Source organism: Hydra viridissima, unplaced genomic scaffold (genome assembly GCF_058129835.1).
Source record: "Hydra viridissima isolate aposymbiotic clone 2 unplaced genomic scaffold, HvirCarnegie_v1 scaffold_1, whole genome shotgun sequence".
NCBI lineage: Eukaryota > Metazoa > Cnidaria > Hydrozoa > Anthoathecata > Hydridae > Hydra > Hydra viridissima.
Window position 1 is genome coordinate 4,597,749 of NW_028324300.1, and position 22,217 is coordinate 4,619,965.

The 22,217-nt window shown below is 29.8% G+C and overlaps 1 protein-coding gene and 1 pseudogene across 1 annotated transcript; one reads left to right on the forward strand and one right to left on the reverse strand.

Moving 5' to 3' along the window:
- Positions 1-1,867: 1,867 nt before the first annotated feature.
- On the forward strand, positions 1,868-19,020 carry LOC149892989 (uncharacterized). The gene is made up of 7 exons (XM_090069624.1): positions 1,868-2,310; positions 2,394-2,505; positions 2,730-2,867; positions 2,967-3,197; positions 3,912-4,220; positions 4,355-4,627; positions 18,748-19,020. The coding sequence occupies exons 1-7, from the start codon at positions 1,996-1,998 to the stop codon at positions 18,912-18,914; spliced, it is 1,545 nt and encodes a 514-aa protein (XP_089925750.1). The 5' UTR covers positions 1,868-1,995; the 3' UTR covers positions 18,915-19,020.
- LOC149892990 (uncharacterized) lies at positions 6,288-8,836 on the reverse strand (annotated as a pseudogene).
- Positions 19,021-22,217: the final 3,197 nt, after the last annotated feature.

The following is a 22,217-nucleotide window of genomic DNA, read 5'->3' on the forward strand; positions in this document are numbered from 1 at the left end:
AAACACCTTTAGAAAATAATGAAAAGTTTTCATCCTTTCAGCTTCATTTTAGAAGAACAATTTTACTTGTTAGAAGAAAATTTAAGCTCATTAGTAACCCATTATAATGAATTATGGTCAATTTCAAATAAAATATTTAAAGCTTGTGCCAATCTTATGTCAAAGTTTAGTACCGTTTGAGACTAGTAAGCTGACCAGTGCTTTAAATGGCATGTCAAATAAGTAAAAGAGTGTGAAGATATCACAAGAAAAGAATAGAGTTGAATAAATTTTAGAAATTAATTCACTGTTAGTGTAAATTTATTGAACTTTACAATTTGTACATTTGATAATGATTTTGAAAACAAAACACAAAGGAAATTCTAGGCATTTTTAGCTGGTTTTATGTATGAATTGGGTTATTCAACAGACAATACATGTTGACCAGTTAAAAATCACATGCAAAAGGTTTTCAACACATTTCCTTGCTTTGCTCAAAAATCCTCAGGGCTACATCCATGTGTAGAAAAAGCGCCATTTTACTAGAGTAAAAAATGTCAAGATTTTTTATAATTTTCATCAAAAAATCTGTTAAAATGTCTCAACTAACTTCTAATGTAGAAGTTTAGCTAAAATAAAGCTTATGGGGCACTAATAGTACTGTCATATAAGGTTTTATATAGAAAAAAGTCCATATGGTGTAAAAAAGGCTCATTCAAGAACAAAGGTTTTGACCCCGAAAACAAAAATTTTGGTAAGAACATCAAAATCCTTATTTTACAATGTTGTTGGTATATTCAACTAGAGCACACGTGTTACCCACATTAAGGCCTGGGGGCTTGTAATAGGCAGTAATAAGTAAAGTTTTGCACTGGAAGCGAAAAAAACAACACAAAATCAACACTAAAACTACCATAACTTCTGTTATACTGCAGGGATTGGGATAAAATTTTACCAAAATCTTGGTATTGGCATAGGCTACATTGCCACCAAATTTTATTGGTCTATGAATAATAGTATGGATTTTATTGCGGTTTTGCTAAGTCAAAAAAGAAGGTAAATTTTTTCCATTTTTGTAACTTCAGTCACTTTTTTCCCGCAGACGTACCTAAAAGATTTCAAAATTTGCACCAGGTGACCATGGGATGTGTACACTATTACCCCCTATAAGTGGCATTCTTGGGTCAGCTAGGTTGGCAATATTGGATTTCATGAAAACAGTGTCTTATTTTAAAAAAATAAACAGTTGAATTATCATCCTAACCGGCTAAGCCGTTTTTAGCAACTTTATCTACAAAATGGCGTTAAAAAAAAGGCAATTTTAATTTTTTATCAACATTTTAATCAATAGATTAAGAAAATACATAGCAAAATAAGTTAAAGTAAGGTTTTTAAATTTTAGTTTTATCTAATACAAATTATTGTAAAACATCAAAAAGTTTCGAAACAAAAACGATATTTTATCAGAACGTATCGAAAAATTCGAAAATCGAAAAATATCGTTATTCATTTTTAACGATAATTAATGAGATATTTATTGCTGATTACAATACGATACAAAAAAATGAAATTATACCGAAACATATATCAAAATATATGCTAGATTTAATGATAATTAAAATTAATGGAAATGTATAAGTAGTGCGTTAATTTTCCGGTTTAGTGTATAATTAAATGTTTATTTAAATGATAAATATTAATAACAAATCAGACAGCCTATTTGATTCATATCGTAAATCACATGTCTAATTTATTAATACTTGTAATTTACTTATTTGATTAATTTAGATCATTTTTTACAAGTACACAGCAGTACACATGGAGCTGGCTGGCTTTATTAATGAAAATTTAAACACCTCATGAATATTCAATGAGATGAGAAAGTTTATTCACCGTTTATTTGATAATTATTTCTGTATATTATCAAAATGTTAGAGATCGATTATTTATTTAATTTTTTAAAAGAGTACAGCGTTTAAATTTTTTTTATTTGATATAAAAACAGCAGCAGTGAAGATGGTTTTCGGTGTGAAGGTGCTGCTCTTATATTTATCAAAAGTGCTTTCTGAGTACATCTATCCTGAATGGATATCCTCCTCTAGCTCGTACACCGTTTTTAAAAATACAAGAGTGTCGGACAATAACTACATATCTAGCACAACTCTGCACTCTTTTGAGGACTGCATACAAAGTTGCCCAACAACGGACTCTTCCTGCAAATCAGTTGGTCTTCAGATCATCGACAACAAAACAATCTATTGTAAAACATATTCTGAAGACTCACCTACAACAAAAAAGCAAAGCGGATACTTTTTTGTCACAAAAAAAGCGGTAAGTTTGAAAATTCAATTCTACATTAACTTTTTATACAGTTTGCTTCCATTTCTATCGACTTAAAGTATGAGAACATTTAGGCTCGCTGTTCTCAAAGCTGCAATTTAAAAAAGAATGCTTGCGGAAAGTGCAAATGCCAGCCCTCATGTTCTGGGAGAAATAGAAGGCAGCATATTTGTAACTGCACCAAAGGTTTTTTATTTTTATCTCTAAATCTTGAACTTTAAACGAGTTCATGAGGATCTGAGGTTAAATTAAAAATAGAGTTTTTATGTCGTAAAAAACATAAAGTATAAGGAAATATGTTACAAAAAAGTTTGTTTGCTGTTATTCTTGTAGCAATTTTTTTTCTTCCATGTTATGTCTTAAAACATAGCACGTAAGAAGAAAAACTGCTTATAACAACTTCTTTTAAGCTGCTGGAGAGAAAAAGAGTTGTCAAAGCCACTATCAAAGTGGATTTAACCAAACAGGAATCTACCAAATAAATCCTACCGGCAATGCTTCAATTACAACATTGTGTGAAATGAACAAAAACCAGTCACAAATTGCAGGTACAAAAATATTACATACATAAAAACTTACTAATGCCTGTTAGCAAGGAAATAAGTTTGAATAAATTGCTGGGTACTAATCAACGTTCATTTATATAGTTTCAGCGTGTCCGTTTGTCAACTACCAGGTTGTTTATGGTTATGATTATTATCGCTTTTATCCTCGTGATTATTTAACCATGGATGACTGCACCACGTTCTGTAGGAATGAAATTTATAGCGGGAAAAGTGAAATCAGCATAGCTAAATTGACAGGTGACGGATGTGAATGCATTGAAGGATCAATCAGCAACATGGATTCATGGTTTTACACAACGTTCTGCAAACTTGGTATATTTTTCTTTTGTTAGTAAGACTAAATGTTTTAATTTTTATCTTTTGATTTGTTAGCTATCATTCTTTATGACAAACCAAAAGCAAAATTCTTAAAGAAAATCGCGTCTTTGGTAAAATGTGCGATTTTTTTGTATTGACTTTTTGTACCTCCACCTCATATTTCAAAAATAAGAAGACTTTAAGCAGCGTCACCATCTTAGAAAAATAAGTTAAAAAAAGTGAATGTTCAACAGAAAAAAAAAGTTGTTGCTTCAACACCCTGATTTTTAAAAATAACTTTTCTTTATGATGTCACCATCAGCCTCGACCGTTGTACAAACTAAAATGAGCGTTTTCACATTCTTTGATGGCAGAAAATTTTTCAACTGAAGTAGAGAATATAGAAAATTTCATGGATTTGAGTATATTGAGAAGTTTCTTCTCTGAAAAATAAAAGATTTTTATCAACTTTTTTTTTATTTTACAAAGTTTCGAGTAAAATTACCACGAAAAGCTTAAGGGAATGAAGAGATTTTCTTGTTTCGACTTCAAAGTCCTTCAACTTTTCTTTTACTCAACTTCATTACTTTTTATTTTATTCAATTGCACGGTCGAAATCTTCAGCTATTTTTAAAAGTCTATTTATAGATATTAAAAGATTATTGTAAAAACAAAGTAATATTTAAATCTCTCGTTTAAAATGTTTTAAAAACGTTTTGTTTTGTTCAGGTTCAGATAGCCAACAGGATGAATGCCACTATGGAACAAATGATTTTTCGATAACTGGAAACACTGTCAGCGCGCAGCTATATTCAAAAGAGTTATGCGTTGAGAAATGTATATCTAGATATACAAACAATCCAGATTATCGATATAACAATTACTACTTGCGTGGAGTAAATACGCAACCTTTTTACTCATGGTGCGAATGTGTATTTTTGAATTCAAACTATCAATATTATATAGGTGAATACTCCACATACATTTCGTGCATTTTTCAACCGTCGAGTCCTTCACCAACCATTTCCAGCAGTTTAGGTATATCTACAGTTATAACAATACACAACGAGTATGGTTCGCAAAATAAAAATAGGTTGTACGTCCATCTCTTATAGGTCCATGGTATTATAAGACGTGGAGCTTCCACAACTATAAGAGGTTTTTGTTTTTAGTCTGGATTCCAATGATGACTCGATATTCCAGTTGGGAAAATGATTTTTGGGACAAAAACTACGAAGCTTATACAAGTGGATTTGGTCTTGTGAATCAACAATGGATCGGTTTGGAAAACCTTTACAAAATAACCAGTGTGTTAAAAACGAACATGCGAGTAGATTATTCCTTTATAGATGGTGTAACTGTGAGCACAATCTATAATGATGTTAAAGTTGACACAAAAGAGAATCTCTACCAATTCTCTTACGCGAGTTATGACGCAAGAGGATGTAAGTTTTATTAACTTTAAATTTTAAATCAAAAGCTATTTTTTTCTTCTCATCATTTTTCATCAGCAACGAAGTAAAAAAGTCCTTTGAAACCAGATTGCAAATTTAAGATTAAATTTTAGCTTTTGTTTTTTAATGTTCAAATGTTTTATTAAAAAAAAAATCATTTTGGAAAGCTGAGAAATTAAAAAGTTGCTATTCTTTTACGTTAAAGTTGAGTTTTTGACACGTTCCTAAACTTTATTACCAAAACAGTGTTCTCTACGCAAAATTGATTTTGCTTAACTACCAAAATTTTTTAAATTTTTTAAATTTAGAAAAAGCTGAATGGCACAAACTTTGATCAAAGTATTGTTTCATGTATAATATATATGTATATACATATATGTGTATATATAAATATACACACACACACACACACACACACACACACACACACTTATATATATATATATATATATATATATATATATATATATATATATGAATTATGAGTTAGTAGAGTCCCACCCAACAACAAGTTGTCTTGAAGACGTCCTGAAATTGGTCTTAAATTTGTCTTAAACTGGTCTCAAATGAAACGCAGTAATACCCCATTCACATCGACAAAACCAAGTTTTAAAAACACTCGCTTTTAAAACGGTGTTCAGTTTAAACCTATTTTAACTATTATCCTTGTCACACCAGAAGAAATCAGGTTTATTTTTACGAAGCCAAATAAAACTTAAACTTGCTAACTCAAGTAAATATTCTTTTATATTATACTTTATTCGCGTCAACTTTAAAGTATTTTTAAAAAACAAAAAAAAAAAAGGAAAATTTACGAATGAAGAGATATCAAATTTCAAAGATATCGCAGAAAATATTGTTATCTAAACACAAATCATACTTATGACAAACATAAATACATGCTTAATTGTATCATATACGCCGTAAGAGAGATAAAAAAAAAAAATGTTAATATAATATAATGTTATGTATATGTATGTATATATATATATTAGGGTAGGCCAAAAACAAAAAATTTTGAAAATTTAACATGTCTGCAAAAAAACGTGATCCTTTTCACATATGAATACAAACTATAAAAAAAAATTTGGAAAAAAATATCATTGAGTGCTGCCAAATTTGATTTGATTATTTTCATTTTTAGTCTAAAGTATGTCAAAATAAGGATTTTGTAGGAAAGTGAAAAAAGATTAAAATTTTTATATCTATAGGAAATATTTGTTATTTGAGGCTGTTCATTTAATAGGCAACACGTTTTTGAACCTTTTTGGACTTCCCCCATGTAAATTTTCTGTTACTTGTTTATCAGCTCCTCCCCCGCCCCCTCTTTTATGCGCAGTGCTATTATTGTTAAAAAAGATATATCTCTAAGTAATTTTTTGCTAAAAATTTACTGCTTCCGCTATAATAAGAATTGTAATTAAAAGGTTTTTTTCACGTCACATTGTAGCTAACCACCTTTTCCAAGTGATATTTGGTGACACTTTCAATACCCCTCCCCCATATGGGGAGGGGTTTACCACAATACAAGTAATAGCTGCTTTTATAACCCCTTTTTAAATCATATATTGCCTGGATTACAGAAGAGTTATTTTATTTGGAATTTTTTGGGGTCTAATTAAAAACAGAAAAGCTAATGAAAAAGTGGTTATTATTTATACTCAGCTAAATCAACGAATAATTGCTTCTTATTAAAGTTGCCTACAACTTTTCTGTGATTTTCAACCACGTTAAAAACTTCGTTTCGTACAGCCTCATCCTAAAGATAAGAAATATTATTTATCTATAATTTATTCTAAAAGTAGATTTGTATGATTATTTAGATTTTTATTCATAATTTCTTCTCAACTAATTTTACGGTTTACCTTTGTAAGTATTTGGAGATAATCAGAACACAACTTAATTCCTCTCTCGGCTGCGTCATTTGTGACTTTTAGAGTTTTGATAAACAGCTTCATTTTCAAATAATAGGCATTGTCGTCCCATTCTGAAGAAGGAATTTTAAGCCATTTTCCATCATCTTTTAAATTATGAAAAATCAACCAAGACTTGTTCCCAATATAAGATAAAATATCGGAATTTTTTCTAATCACTGGAAGAGTTGGTTTACCGCAATTGATACCAAGTGGTTTTCCGTATTCTAGCATTTTTTTTGCAATTTTATCTTTATTATTTAGAGAAAGTTTATTTGAAAATAAACTTAATACAGACACCTGCTCGGTTAGATACCAAGAGTGTCTGCTTAAAACATATTGGGCTTTTTCAGCAGGTACACCAAAGTTTGGTATACCTTTAAGTGCTTCTAGATCATTAAATAATTCTATATCATTAATTGGTGCATCGCAAGCCTTTGACGCTTCTAACCAAGCTTTAATGTAAATGGCTGAGCTAAAAGTCAAAAAGATTTTAAGGTTTTTTAAATCAGATTCGGGTAAATCTTTTTTAAATATTAACATCTTTGGTGCATACAGCAAATGCGCCATCCATCTTGCATGATGGTGAGCACCACATGTTTTCCATTTCTTGGGCTCTTCTCCACCTAATAGAAAAATTGCTAGTTCTGCAGCCTCTTTGTAATCGTCTCTTGGGTGATGCTTAGAGTGCAATACTTTCTCTAAGAAATTGCGAGTTTCATTTGCTTTTTGTTTTAAGAATGAATTTTCAAGATCAAGGGATCTATTTAAAAGTTTGAGAGGAATTTTTTTAAAGTGAAGCCATTCATTTTGAAAATTATTAAACTCTATATTATCATCAGATGATGTCTCTTTTTGAAATAAAGCTTTCCAAAACGACCCTAGGATTAATTCTAAAACATGATGACGACATGCAAGCCAGAGAAACGTTTTTATAGATTTGCATTCTTCAAGAAGAGTTGCCGCTCCGTTTCTTACTCCAGTATTACAAGCCGTTGTATCGAAAACTTGGGCAACAATATTATCTTTAAGATCCCATTTTTCTAAATCTTCTATGATTCCTTTACATATAGAATGACCTGTGCCTGACTGAATAGGTTTAACAGATAAAATTTTACCTTCCTCGCAGTTTGGAAAACCACTTACTAAAACAGTTAAATAGTCAAACTTTTTACCAGATATTTGCTTCATAGGTTTCCCATCCCAATGAAGAGTTAAATAATCTAATCTAACTTTTTTTTAAATTCTGCCATTATATTTCTTGCCATAATTTGTCTTACGTGCTCTTCTAATTGTGTTTAGTGAAATATCTACATCATTAGCTTTAACCCCACCTAAAAAATACAGAATATAATTTTTCTTATCAACTAATCACACTAATAAAAAACTCATGAAACTGATTAGTGATTTAAATATCAATCAAAAAGTAACCTAGAACCAGGATTGCTGAAACATTCATCATAAGCTATGCGTTTGATAGTTTAGATCTATCAGCAGTTGCTGTTATCATTGGATGACAAACAAAGTTTTTTGGCAAAATTAAATTGATATTATCTGATACAACATTTTCCATTACACCTGCAGAATATTCAAAATTATTTGCTTCATAATCAATTTTAGAAGAGCTCTGAGAATCTGAGTACATAGAACCTCTAGACGCAGCAAAAAATGATTCTTCAGTTGAGTCACTATCACTTTTATAAACGCTGAAATCAATTTCTTTATCATTTAATTTTCTTTTCTTTTCTTTATCGATTCTTAATTTTTCTTTTTCCTCCTTTTCTATTTTTCTTTTGAAACTCAATTTTAACAAATTATCTTTTCCACCTAGTCCTCCGGTTTTTACTCCACATTTGAGTGTTGAAAACCAGAGAATATCTTCTCCTGCATTTAAATTTGATCTGGTTTTTTTAACATATTCTTTCCAATTCGGAGAACTAGTATCAAAAAAATTATCCATTATTTTTCTAAAGCCTTGAATAAGTAAATCTTTTTTTGAAAAACATTTATGTTTAGACTTTGCAAGACTTCTCCATTTATCATGTAACTTAATAATACTTTCAATAATATACTTTTCCTGCTTGCAAGGAATATCAGCTTTATCCCAAAAAACTTTAACGGTTTTCATTGTTAATTTTGCAGCTAATTTTAATTTTGAAATGTTGCTTTTAGTACCTAATTCTTTTGTACATTTAGAAAACACTTGAATCGAATTGTTCATCATTTTTAATTGATACCTTAACAAGCAAAACAGAAGATGAATTTAAGTTTATTTTCAAATTGAAAAATAAAGTTATTTGTGGAAATAAAAAATTTAAGTTATAAAAATCTTTAAATAGTATAAGCCTAAAAAATCTGTAGACATCTCTAGTAGTAGGCAGAGAACTGGTATCAATATCTGACAGCGGATATCCAACCAACCATATTTCATTTGTCGATTTCAATACTTTTGAGTATTTCTTTTTAATTGACTCAGTCAAATTATTTTTTACAGACAAATTCTCTTTTCTTTTTTGTGTATGCGATGCCATGTTAAAATGTTAAAATGAATTGAATTTTATGACTGCTAGAAAAATAATAAAACGTAAAACATCTTCATTTCTTAAAAACGAATGGAAAGATGAATATAATTATAGAATTAATAAATTTAGTTGCTTTCTTAAAAAATATATTAGTGTTATGATACGTGCTTCTTCGTTTTTTTTATTAACCTTGTTTTTTAAATTATCTTTAAACACATCTAAGCTAACTATGTTGTTTGAAAATAACAAGTTATTTTATTTTAAATCAAAAATCTTTAAGTATCGTAAAATTTAATGGTATTTAATTATATAAAAAAGAATTTTAATTACATTTCTTTTTGTACGTAAACTTTATGATTTAGCGGCTGTTACTTATGCAAAATATTTAGAAAAAAAAAATAATTCGAATCAAAATACAACAAATTAGTTAAAATAGATAAAACACTGCTGCATGCTGCAGTAGATTATGTTGCTTACATTATTTTTAAATAAACAAGAATGCGTCGCGTGTATTGTTTGTTTACATGAAATACAATAGAAATATGCCGTCATTAGTAAATATTATGCCGAACAAATTAAAAAACGGAACAGAAGTAATGGAAGTTTTGTGTTTTGGATTTATTCATAACTGAAACTTAAAATGAAATTCGGCAGAACTTAGAGATGAGCTACATAAACACTTTCATAACAAAAAATGATTTTTATAGTAAAAGGAACAATATTTTATGCAGCTACTAGAAAAATTGATACTTTGAAAAGGACTGTGGCCTACCCTAATATATACATATATATATATATATATATATATATATATATATATATATATATATATATATATATATATATATTACTATTATTGCTATCATTATTATTATTATTATTATTATTATTATTATTATTACTATTATTATTATTATTATTATTATTATTATTATTATTATTATTATTATTATTATTATTATTATCATTATTATTATTATTATTATTATTATTATTATAGTTTTTATTATTATTACTATTATCATTATAATTATTGTTATTATTATTATTTTTACTATTATTATTATTATAGTTTTTAATATTATTATTACTATTATCATTATAATTATTATTATTATTATTATTTTTATTATTATTATTATTATTATTATTATTATTATTATTATTATTATTATTATTATTATTATTATTATTATTATTATTATTATTATTATTATTATTATTATTATTATTATTATTATTATTATTATTATTAGTACTTTTATTATTATTATTATTATTATTATTATCATTATTATTATTATTATTATTATTAGTAGTAGTAGTAGTAGTAGTAGTAGTAGTAGTAGTAGTAGTAGTAGTAGTAGTAGTAGTAGTAGTAGTAGTAGTAGTAGTAGTAGTAGTAGTAGTAGTAGTAGTAGTAGTAGTAGTAGTAGTAGTAGTAGTAGTAGTAGTAGTAGTAGTAGTAGTAGTAGTAGTAGTAGTAGTAGTAGTAGTAGTAGTAGTAGTAGTAGTAGTAGTAGTAGTAGTAGTAGTAGTAGTAGTAGTAGTAGTAGTAGTATTCATTACATCTATTTTTTCATGGACATTTAGAAAACCTCACGGCTTCCAAACAAAAGTTTTTTTATAAAATTATCTCGCGATGTTGTCTTATTTAGCGACCGTTTTTTAAACTCAATTATTTAAAATGAGGTTTTAAAAAGATGTGTGAACGGAAAAATGCGTCACTAATTTAAACAACCACGATTAAAACAAGTTTTATTTTTGATGTAAATGGGGTATAAGTCGTGTTATTTAAAACGTCTTTAAGTTGCCTTATTTAATTCGTATTAAAGACGGGTTAAAAAGACGCATGTGTGTGGGTGTATATATATGTTTATATATATATATATATAATATAATATAATATAATATAATTATTTGGTCTAGGAATTAATTCGTGCGGTTTTTAATTGAAAATTGAAGGTTTATTTCAAAAACTAAATGGATGAATACATTAATGAAAATAGTGTCCATCGCTAGTCACTACTTTTGCCCATCTTTCCGGCAATTTACGAATTCCGTGTCGAAAAAACGCTTCATCCTTAGAATTGATCCAATCAGAGACCCATTTTTCGATATTTTCTGAAGAAGTGAAGCGCTGTCAAATTAAATTGTTATTCATGCAATCGAACAAGTAGTAGTCAGAAGGAGCAATGTCCGGAGAATACGGCGGGTGGGGTAACACTTCCCATCCGACATTTTCCAAATAGTTTTTGATAGGTTTTGCGACATGTGGTCGAGCGTTATCATGCTGAAAAGTGAGTTTATCATGTCGGTTACCCCAATCTGGTCGTTTTATGACCAGAGCTTGCTTCAAATGCATTAATTGTCGTCGATAATGTTCTCCATTAATAGTTTCACCAGGTGTCAGAAGCTCATGGTACACCACACCTTTCATATCCCACCATATACACAGCATAAACTTTGCACAGTGAATATTCCGTTTGGGTTGTGATGGACCTGGTTCACCTGGCTTTACCCAGGCCTTTTTTCGTTTAGGATTCTCGTAATTAATCCATTTCTCATCACCAGTAACGATTCGATGCAAAAATCCCTTTCTTTTCTGTCTTTCAAGCAGCAATTCACAAATGGTCTTTCTTCTTTCCACGTCTCTGTCTTTCAATTCATGTGGAACCCAATGAGACATTTTTTGAATCATACCCATGGCTTTGAGGCGTCTGGAAACTGTTGATTGCTCAACTCCTAACGATTTTGCAAGGTCCTCTTGCGTTTGACAAGAATCCTGATCGAGCAATGCTGCCAATTCTGCATCTTCAAATTTTTTCGGCTGTCCTGGTCGCTCTTGGTCTTCCAAACAAAAATCACCACTTTTAAACCGTGCAAACCACTTCTGACACGTTCGCTCAGCTAGAGCATGGTCACCATAAACTTCAACCAAAATACGATGACTTTCGGTAGCACTTTTCTTCATGTTAAAGTAATGAAGAAGAATCCCCCGCAAAAACACTTTATCAGGAACAAAAATCGACATTATCAGTTAAAATAAAAATAGTGTTGTTTACGCTTAAATCAAATGATTTATAATGAAAATGATGCGCAATAACAGTAATCTTCGCACGCATGCGTGGCTAAACGAAACGCTGAGACAATAAGCTAGTTTCGTAATCCCTTGTCAAACCGCACGAATTAATTCCTAGACCAAATACCTTTAAATCTCTTGCCAATACAATATTAATATATATATATTTATGTTGTATTGAAAGGAGACTAAAAGGTGGTGATATAAAATAGAAAGGTGTGAAAATATGAACTATCATAATCTGATAACTAAAAAAAAGAGACATAATTTACTATAGAAATGTAGTTCACAGCAACCACAAAAAAGAGTACATGATTATAAAATTTTACTATGATTATCGTGATGCTGGTGCGTTTTTTAACATACCCTGAATAAATTTATGGACTGTCATCTACGATTCCTTTGAATATGTCTCTTGGATACCCGCTAAAAAGAGAAAATTAATAAAACAATATTGAAGATATTGGTCACAATATTGGTTAAGAAAATCATTATTTTTTGGAAAGCAACGTTAAAAGACATTTACCAATTACACATTTATAAATGTGGGTTTCATTAAAACTTCTCTTTCCGCCTCTCTATCCATCCAAGTTGAAATTTATCATTAGCGAACAATGCAATTTCTAAATTCGATTAGTTTTTCAGAAATCTGTTTAATATGTGCTTGTAATAACCTTGTCAAAGCAGAATCCGGAAACACATTTAATAACTGCAACTATAAAAGGAGACTTATATTTCTAATCTTGCTTATACGACTGGCAGCTAAAATTGTAATCTTTCATTGAACACTACCCTTCCTTCCAAGAACCTTTGATAATGCACCTTACACAAGAATAACATCCAGTATATCCTTGCTGGGAAAAGCTCTAACTTCAACAATTTGTACAACTGATTTTATTGTCAGACCGGATAGCTCTAAACCACACAACTCTTGTAATTCTTCCACAATTAGAATTAAAGACCCAATTAAAGAAGGAGTAAAAGCATGGACATATAAGAGATGGACGTGCAACTTGTTATTATAGTTTCAACTCTTAGCGTTAGCTTAGAGTTGAAACTATAATAACGAAGCTTTTATAGCATTTGTTTAATAAGAATATTCATAAAGTAAATACTTCGCATATTTACAAACAACTAAACAAATTACACCAAGGTAAAGGAAATTAGATGTCGGCACGAACAGCTTTTATCATTTTTGCAAGATAATTTTTTGTAAATTTGGGAACTTTTTTCGTATTAACAAAGTTTTTCAATAATAAAATAAACCTGAAAGTATAAATTTAAATGACTAAAAAAGTATAGCGTAACATAAAAAAGCATAAATAAATTTTTTGTCAAAATCTGGATTCATTTAATTCCTTGGTCCTTCATTCACTAGCCTTAAATTTATGTATTTTTTTAGTATTTTTTCCGATTTGCGGCCATTTTTTGCCTCAACCACTCTATAAGCTCCATAATATTTATTCCACTGTGCATTGTTTTTAGCAGGTGTATTTTCAAATGGGCTTTATTATAATTCATTTGATAAAGCAAAACCTTTTAAAAAGTTATTCAAATTTATATTGCAAAATGCGGACAGATATTTCATGTTTTCGTTTTTCATATTTCATATATTGTTTCATTTTACATAAAAAGCACATAATAACCCATCAGTTTTTGTCAAATAAGATTTTGTTTACATACAGCTGGTAAACCATATTATGTCAATATTAAATACTAAGTTATTCTTGTGCTTTGTCATAAATTGGCTTTGCTAAATTCTTTTAAACTAAGAGAAATTTTTTTTTCTTTTTTGTATTTATTCTGATTTTATGTATAAGTTATTTCTCCTTAATTGTATTAATTTCTGTTGTTAAACATACAAATATATGTATATATATATATATATATATATATATATATATATATATATATATATATATATATATATATATATATATATATATATATATATAATATACATAAAAATAAGATATATGTTTTTTTTAAGATTAATCCACAATTGAATGAGCACCGTTAAATTTAAAATACAGAATTTAGCCTAAAGATAACTATTTTTACTATGCTCTAATACCATGGTGGAGCTTAGAAAATAAAAACAGTTTTCTTATATTAAATACCGCTATGCAAAGTACAAGATGATATGAAAAAGTTTTTTTACATGGCGTAATAAGGTAAAATTGTCTAAATGAAATTACTCGTTTTTCTTGACTATAAACCATGATTTCTTATTTTGTGCACAAAATCGCTTTCGCTAATTTGGAATCCGTTGTCTATCAGATTCTACTACTTGGAGAACATCTTAAAAGTGCTTCTCATCCCTAGTTAACCTAGAAAGTCATGGCACACCTTTACACCACGCTCTGCTGCCTCATTTACCTCCTTAAGTTAATCTCCCTATTAATCCAATCATGTGCTGGAGCATAGAGGAGTTTATAGGGCATACCAAAAATGCTAAAAAATCTAAATGAATTTGGCCCAATTAGGTCAATTAAAGAAGTACCATATTCTATTGTAGGAGGAAGATAGGGCTTGCCATATCCCCCAAAGTTAAGTCCAACTCTCATTGTAACAGAAGTATTTTCAAAGAAAAGAATGGATTTCCTAATTTCCTTTTTAGTTTCTACTGCTACCGTAGATGAGAACAGAGCCAATGAAATCAACTCCTCAGCTAATTATCAAGTGTGTTGACTGAATGCCATACAAGCATTTTCAACAAGAGTTGAGTCATACTCAGCAAATTTTACCAGGTTTTCCACTAAAATTAAGTCATTAACTGGTGCACTAGCTGGTACAGGACAAACAACCCACCACTGCATATATACTGAAAGTGCGGGCACAACAAATCATTCCAATTTTCTTATTTGGTTGCTAGTAATAATTTCAGCTTTTTGAAAATGTTCTTTGATCTTTCCAGATAGAAACACAATCTTTAGAGTATAAAGGAGTTTACTCATTCACCTAGCTTTGTGAAGGGCACCAGGATAGCGCATATTGAAGTTCATTGGTACAGATCCCTTAGTTATTATAAGAAAAAAAAGCTGAACCAGTCTTTCTAGTCACCTCGTGTGAAAGATAGTATTAAAGATTCACAAAAAAAATTAGCCATCTCTTGCTGGCGTTCTTCTTTTATAAACATCGTATAAGGGTAATGATACTTCGCTTGTTCATCTGATGACGGTTGAGGGAAATGTTTTTTGAACCAAGAAAACTGAAAAAGATAGTAAACAAATGTTAGCTTGTAAGTTAAAAATATAAAGAGAAAGTTCACTCATCCCAACTTTTAAAAGAAGATTTTTACTATTATATGTGTCTCTTCATTGATTGAAGGTAACACTAATGGTATATTCTATTAGACTCACCTTTGAAAGATCAAAATATTTAGATTTCCCAGCAATGACTCAAAAGTAATTCACCCACATGCCTTCGACAAGGAAACCAGAATAGGTCACGATCTAATTCCTTCTGTAAAGACAAACATGCACCAATTCTCTTTCCTGAAAATGCATACGTCTAGAGTGTAGATGTAAGATCTTTATTCATATATTCGACAATGGCATCCAATTTTCTTTGATCTTAAAACTTATTTCAGGTACAATGGCGGTTCTATACCAGTGGGCTGTCCTTGCATTTAGACATAGCAAGTAAAGGTCACTCCCACATGCTGCTATAATGGAATACACAACTGCACTAAGTTTGGTTGATGAGATGTTGTTACGGATACTGCATGAAACAAGATCAGGGTTTTTCAATATATATCATGAGGAACAAAGATATCTATGCCACATTTAACTAATCTTCTGTGTTTCCTACTTTGTGCTATAGTGGTAACTTCTTCAATATTCTCATCCTCACAAGAGCTACTGTCTGGTTCAAGATTTATCATTTCAAAAGTACGTTTACACGGGTTTATTTCTTCTCGCTCCAGATGATGTTTTTGTCTTTCTATTCGCTTTTTTGTCTTTTCTGTGACTACTTTATCCAACCCAGAATATGTTGCTACTCTGTCATTCAAAATGCTTTTCATAAATTCAATATCAACATCAATGACATCTTGTTCAACTTCAGTTATCCCCTTTTTCTTAGCAGCCATGTCCTTTAGAACTGTGTTCTTACAAAATTTCATTGTCAAATTCAATTCTGATTTAAATTTTATTATTCTAGGTTCATCCTTTCGTTTTCTATAATCTTTAAATTTCATCAAACTAATCAATTCCTTTTTCATAGTAATCTTTGATTACTCTACCAATATTGTTTCTGCCTTTTAGAGTTGGGATATTGGCTTTCTGATAGTGTAAGAGCACATTTTCTATAGTTGCAGATAAAGCTTGATCCCAGTGGAAATCTTTCAGGTTTGATAAAAGGCATAACAATACTTGTCTCTGTGTTGGTAGTTTCGAACCTTTAACTTTCTTGTCATCACCCAGGAATGGTGTTAATTAAAAATTTCATATATTTCTTATGTAATTTTTTATCCATGATTATATACTACAAAATTCAATAATAGTAATATGTATTAACATATAATAATATTTATCTGAAAAAATATCGATATATATATTTTTCTGAAAGGAGTTCAAGTTACAGGTTGGGGGTCTGGGGTATCCCCCCTGGCCCCAGCCAGACATAAAGGTCCTGGGCCCAACTATAAAAAAAATGAACAAGTAAAACACACAAAAAGACATATAAATAATAGTAATAAATAATGTTTATATGCTTCTATTTTATAAAAACAATGCAATAAGTATTGTAGTTCAAAAAGACAATTAACATTGCACTTCCATCTTTTATACTTCCATGATTAAAGACATTTTAAATTGGTTATTCTGACAAACATCTTAAACTGGTTATTCCAAAAGAGGTATTGTAAAGATGTTTTAAGGAGGTCTTAAACTGGTTGTCGGAAGACGTCTTAATTTGTTGTGGAAAAGCCATCTTAAACAAGTCTTTAATTAGTTGCAGACGTCTATACGAGTTAAAGATAAGTTACATACGTCTTAAAGTCGTCTTATGTTAGGTGGGTATTTTACGAAATAATGAGCATAAAAAGATGAATCATTGAAATATGTTCGTAATAGGCTAAAAAGATTAAGTATGAACAAGTTGGAAATAACTTGTTGAAAACAAATGAGTTATTAGTCAGAAAGACCGAACCTGCAAACGTTTTGAGATTGGATTTCTTACAAAAATGAACACTTAAAGTTGAACGTTCTTAAGGGTTGATTGAAGTCAATTGTAAGGAAATGTGACGGATGTGCAAATAAATCTGTGAGGAACTATACTAAAAACGTTATATGACTCTTGTGTTAACTGTTTGTTGAGCCTTGTGACTGCAAATGTTAGAATGACATCCAAGATTGTTATAACATTTTTCGGCCTATGAATTATATTCTTTTTTTCGTTACACTCTGCTTAATATGTAGCTTTATTTTTCTTTTTTCTTTTTTAGTTACAAAGTAAGAAAAGATTTCGTCCTGAAAGTAATTTCATAATTATCATAAGTTTTATGAAAACAATTTTTAATAAGGAGAGATTTTTGAATTCAAAATGGTACCTGAACAGCTCTGTCCGCTCGTATCTTTACAAAGTCGTTCATACTATCAACCATTATCTGGTATGATACTTTGTTCTACATCAATAAATTAACTAAAATATTTTAACCTTTAAACTCAATGACGGGTTGTAAATTGAGATTTTGAAGATTTCGCAGCATGGTTGTCTTAGAATTAATAACTGCAGGAAAACGTCCCATGAAAACACTTTTTAAGTGGAACCCTCAAGTTCAAAAACCTATGAAGTAAGGTTTTTGAACTTGAGGGTTCAAAAACCTTACTTCATTGAGAGAAAAAAATAAAAAAACATTTTTTTCCCCTTTTTGCATGTCTCAATTTTGTAAAAGATCTAAAAACCAAAAAACATCTGTAAATGAAAAAGTGTCTTTATAAATCTGGAAGTCTCATGAAAGCCTGTCAAGATAAAACTGCTAAAACTGTTTTAGAATACCTTTTGGAACTTATTAAATCAGATTTTGGAACTTATTAAATCAAGAGTTGGAAACTTCAAACAGTTTTTGTTTATTTTGGCCAGAAACCAGCTTCACATTTTTCAAACTTTTCTGAAATCGGAGTTCAAAGCTGAGCGACTGAAGAAGTAACAGAATCTGTTATTACGTTTATCTCTCTCGAACGGTGTGCTGCGTTGCAAACTTTCTGACCATCTTATATTTATTATCCAAAATGCACTTATTTTTAAAACATTTTATCGATTTTAAATCTTTACAACCCTTTCTCATTGGAAATAACTTAGAATGTTAAAATCAGGTTTTTGGAAGGTCCAATTACAAAAACGTTTTTCAAAAGCTATTTAGGTAAGAATAAATTTTCTAAGTTAAAAAAAACAATCCAATTACAAAAATCTTCCATTTCACAAATATCACTCTTTATGACATTGTTAAAGATTGAACTGCAGTTGAATTGAGACAGCAAACTTTTTGAGATTTCCTATTTTAGAAGCCTCACCATAAATCGAGTATTGTGCATTTTTATTTTATGCAATAAAAGTTTAAAATATTTTTATTTTTTTTTTTCCCTTCAGCCTATGAGTTCGATAGATTTTATGCGCGAGGAGCAAAGTTTCTTTCATGCAACAAATGGTGGTCATACAAATGCGACGACAAGATGTATCCAACTTCAGTTGAAGGAGCTCGCTACAGTTCTCAAGTGAACCTTCGATGGATTCAATTTTTACTCCAAACTAATTAAACATGTTAAGTTTTTGATGAAACTTGTGAGACATTTGAAAACCATGTGGTCTTTTATTAGCTTGACTGTAGCTACGTTTTTATAGTGAAATAAACATTCTAAAGTACTTTAAAGTAATTTTTTTGAAAAAACGTTTAATGCTTTAAGTTATAGAATTGCGTCATATCGATATTTTAGGTAATTAGATTACATAATGTTTTAAGATGACTAAGCTTATAGCAACGAATAAAAGATTTAATCTAATGCATAATGAGAAGTATTCGACTAATAAACCAATGCTAAAGGTAAGGGCGGGAAAAACCGTCATGGAGATAAAATCGATAAATTTATAAATTACAAAAATATGCTATTTTATTTTATCTTCGTGTCTTATACACTTATATGCCATAAGCGACACAATTCTTATCCAATTATAATTTAAATTCATTTAAAGCTTGGTTGAAGAGAAAAACAAGCTATATTTATTGACCATCTATCAGTTTTTAGTTATCAACTTCAGAAATTACCTTGTAAAAGAACTTAATTTACTATGGGTTCGGACATTGAGTTTTACGTTTTGTAATATTTATTCACTGAATTTTCATAAACATAATTATGTGAACGCTTTTTTCTACAATTATACTTTGTTCTGGACTAATACATTTGGGAATAGCTGGCGTAATTTTTTTCTCGATTACATACGTTGGGGTAAAAGTATATATAAGCGTAATGGTTATCAGTTTTGCGGCTAACATGTGAGACCAAAAGCAAAAATGAATCAAGAGATAATTGCCGCAACCTGTTTTAGAGAACCATGACTCAGAGGTCGAAACAAACACACTAAACAAACTTGATGATCAAACTCATTGTCTAGAACAACAACTGACTTCAAAAACATCTTCGGACAAAAAAGGATTTATCAATTTAAACGAGAAAGATCAATAGTAAGTGTTATTATCATTTATATTTCAATTCAGGAGCTAGAATATGGTTACTATTTATGTTAAGATTTGTAGTTAAAAACATGATAGCGTCTTCAATTTAGATTTTCATTTTAAACTTCTTTAATAGAAAGTATCAATCAAGTGTTGATGGATTGAGAGATGTTGAAGATGGTTAGCAAAAATGTATCTGCATCTATTTTATGTATTGGGGAAAAATTCATAGCCTTCATTCAAACTCTTGATGAAACAAAAAGAAGCGGAAAAACCTATTCTACTGTACTGTATATTGCAAGTGTGACAAGGTGTTGTTTTTTAACTGAAATCAGTCTAACAAAGATTTTTGCCTTTCGTGGCTTTTTTTTTTTTTTTTATGACTCTGGCTATAGCTGTATGCCGATCTCATCCACGTTGTAGTTGGTTTCTGCTTCGAAATAATGTTTTCTTTGTGTTATTTCTGGCAGTTCAAAAAACATTCCTTCACTGTTTCGATTAAATCCTGGTGCTTAAGTTTATAAAGTCGCTTCTGGTGTGCGCAGAGTTAAAAATGACGCTCGAAAAAACCTTATAACTAAAGTAGCTTTAGGTTTTTTTTAGCACTTTTTTTTGCTTAAGTTTTAACTTTTTATACGCATTTACCTTATTTTAACTTTGTTCAATTACGAAAAGATTTTTTTTCTTTAAATAACGAAATAGGTTTTTATTGAAAATATTTGCTGTAAATGAAATATAGTTTAAGTAAATAAAAAAAAAATGAAGTAATTTTTTTTCAAGTAAGTTTCTTCACTTAAAAAAGTAAAAAATATCAGTAAAAATCCAAAGCCAACATTTTGATAATCAAAAATAAAATCTCTACTCACAATGTCAAAATTTAAGTAAAAACACAGTTTATGCCCGCTTGAAACCACATTGTTGTAATATTTTTTATGGTTTTACATGTATTGCGTCGAAAAAATTAGTGAAGCACGGTTTAATGTATTCTAGTGGGAGCTGATGTCCTGGGACTATTGCAAAGGCAAAGGGATGAGGGAGAGGGGGAGAAGGGATAGAAACGGTTCAAGTTTTAATCCAAATGTTAATTCATGGTGTTCTTATATATATATATATATATAGTTGTTATTTTCAAAAAGTCTTAAGACCAATATTTTTCATCACATAATAATAGCAATAGGGTGCGTCCCATGTAACATAGTCTCCATCCCATCTTATGACAACTTTACAATAGTTATACAAACGTTTTAGTTCCATTTCAAATTGAATCGCTGGAAGTGACCTGAATTTCTACAGCATGGACTCTTTAATATCTACTGCACACTTAAAACCATATTGTCAATCAACAGAACTTTATCATTAATTAGTCAATCGGCCAATTGATTGTAGACCTGATCTAAACCAATGCGACTTATGGGTGCTTAAAGATTTGAAGTAGTATCTCTGACAAGATAACGGCAAATTTATTTTTTTTTGAAAGTGCTTCATTTTATTTTTATATTTCTATTTAATGTATATGAAGTTGTTCTCAAAAAAAAAGCACAAATAAAGAGAATCCGTTTGGAACTAATTGAATCAGAAGAATTAAAAACTTCAAATTGTTTTTGTTTCTTTTAAAGAGCAACTAGCAACACTTTTTTCAAACATTTCCAAATATGGATTAAAAGATGAACGACAAAAGAGGTAACCAAGTTGGTTATCAAGTTTATCTCTTTCAAAAGGTGTATTGCGTTGCAAATTTTCTGAAGATCTTATAGTTATTATCTAAAATGCACCAAGTTTTAAAACTATTTATTTATTTAAACGTGTTTATCTATGACGTTTACAACCCTTTCTCAATTGAAATAACTTAAATGTTATTATATGATTTTTGGAGGGGGTCCAATTTCAAAAATTGTTTTTCAAAAACTAATTTCGTGAGAAGAAGATTTAAAAGTTCAGTACAATCCCCTGATAAGTTCAGTTCTACCTCCGTTATGTTCAGTTCTGCACTATGTTAAATTAGTCCTGATTTTACTCCTTATGGCATTGTGAAGATTGAACTGCAGTTGAGTTAAGAACGCTAGTTTCTTGAGATACTCAATTTTAAAAGCCTATCCTGATATCAAACATAGAACATTTATATATTATGCAAAATAAGTTCAAAATATACTTTCTTCTTTTTCTCCTTTAGCCTCTGAGTTCGATAGATTCGATGCACAAGGAGCTAAGTTTTTTTCATTCAACAATTGGTGGTCATATAAATGTGACGATAAATTATATCCAACTTCAGTTCAAGGAGCTCGCTACAGTTCTCAAGTGAACCTTCGATGGATTCAATTTTTACTCCAAACTAATTAAACGCTGTATTTTTGATGAAAATTGTGAAGCTTTTAAAAACCATGTGTGTTTT

Bases quoted from the DNA above. Each gene is read 5' to 3' on its own strand.
- LOC149892989 (XM_090069624.1), top strand. From the start codon at position 1,996: ATGGTTTTCGGTGTGAAGGTGCTGCTCTTATATTTATCAAAAGTGCTT. The intron at 2,506-2,729 runs GTTTTTTATTTT...ACTTCTTTTAAG, and splicing joins TATTTGTAACTGCACCAAAG to CTGCTGGAGAGAAAAAGAGT. The intron at 4,628-18,747 runs GTAAGTTTTATT...TTTTCCCTTCAG, and splicing joins GAGTTATGACGCAAGAGGAT to CCTATGAGTTCGATAGATTT.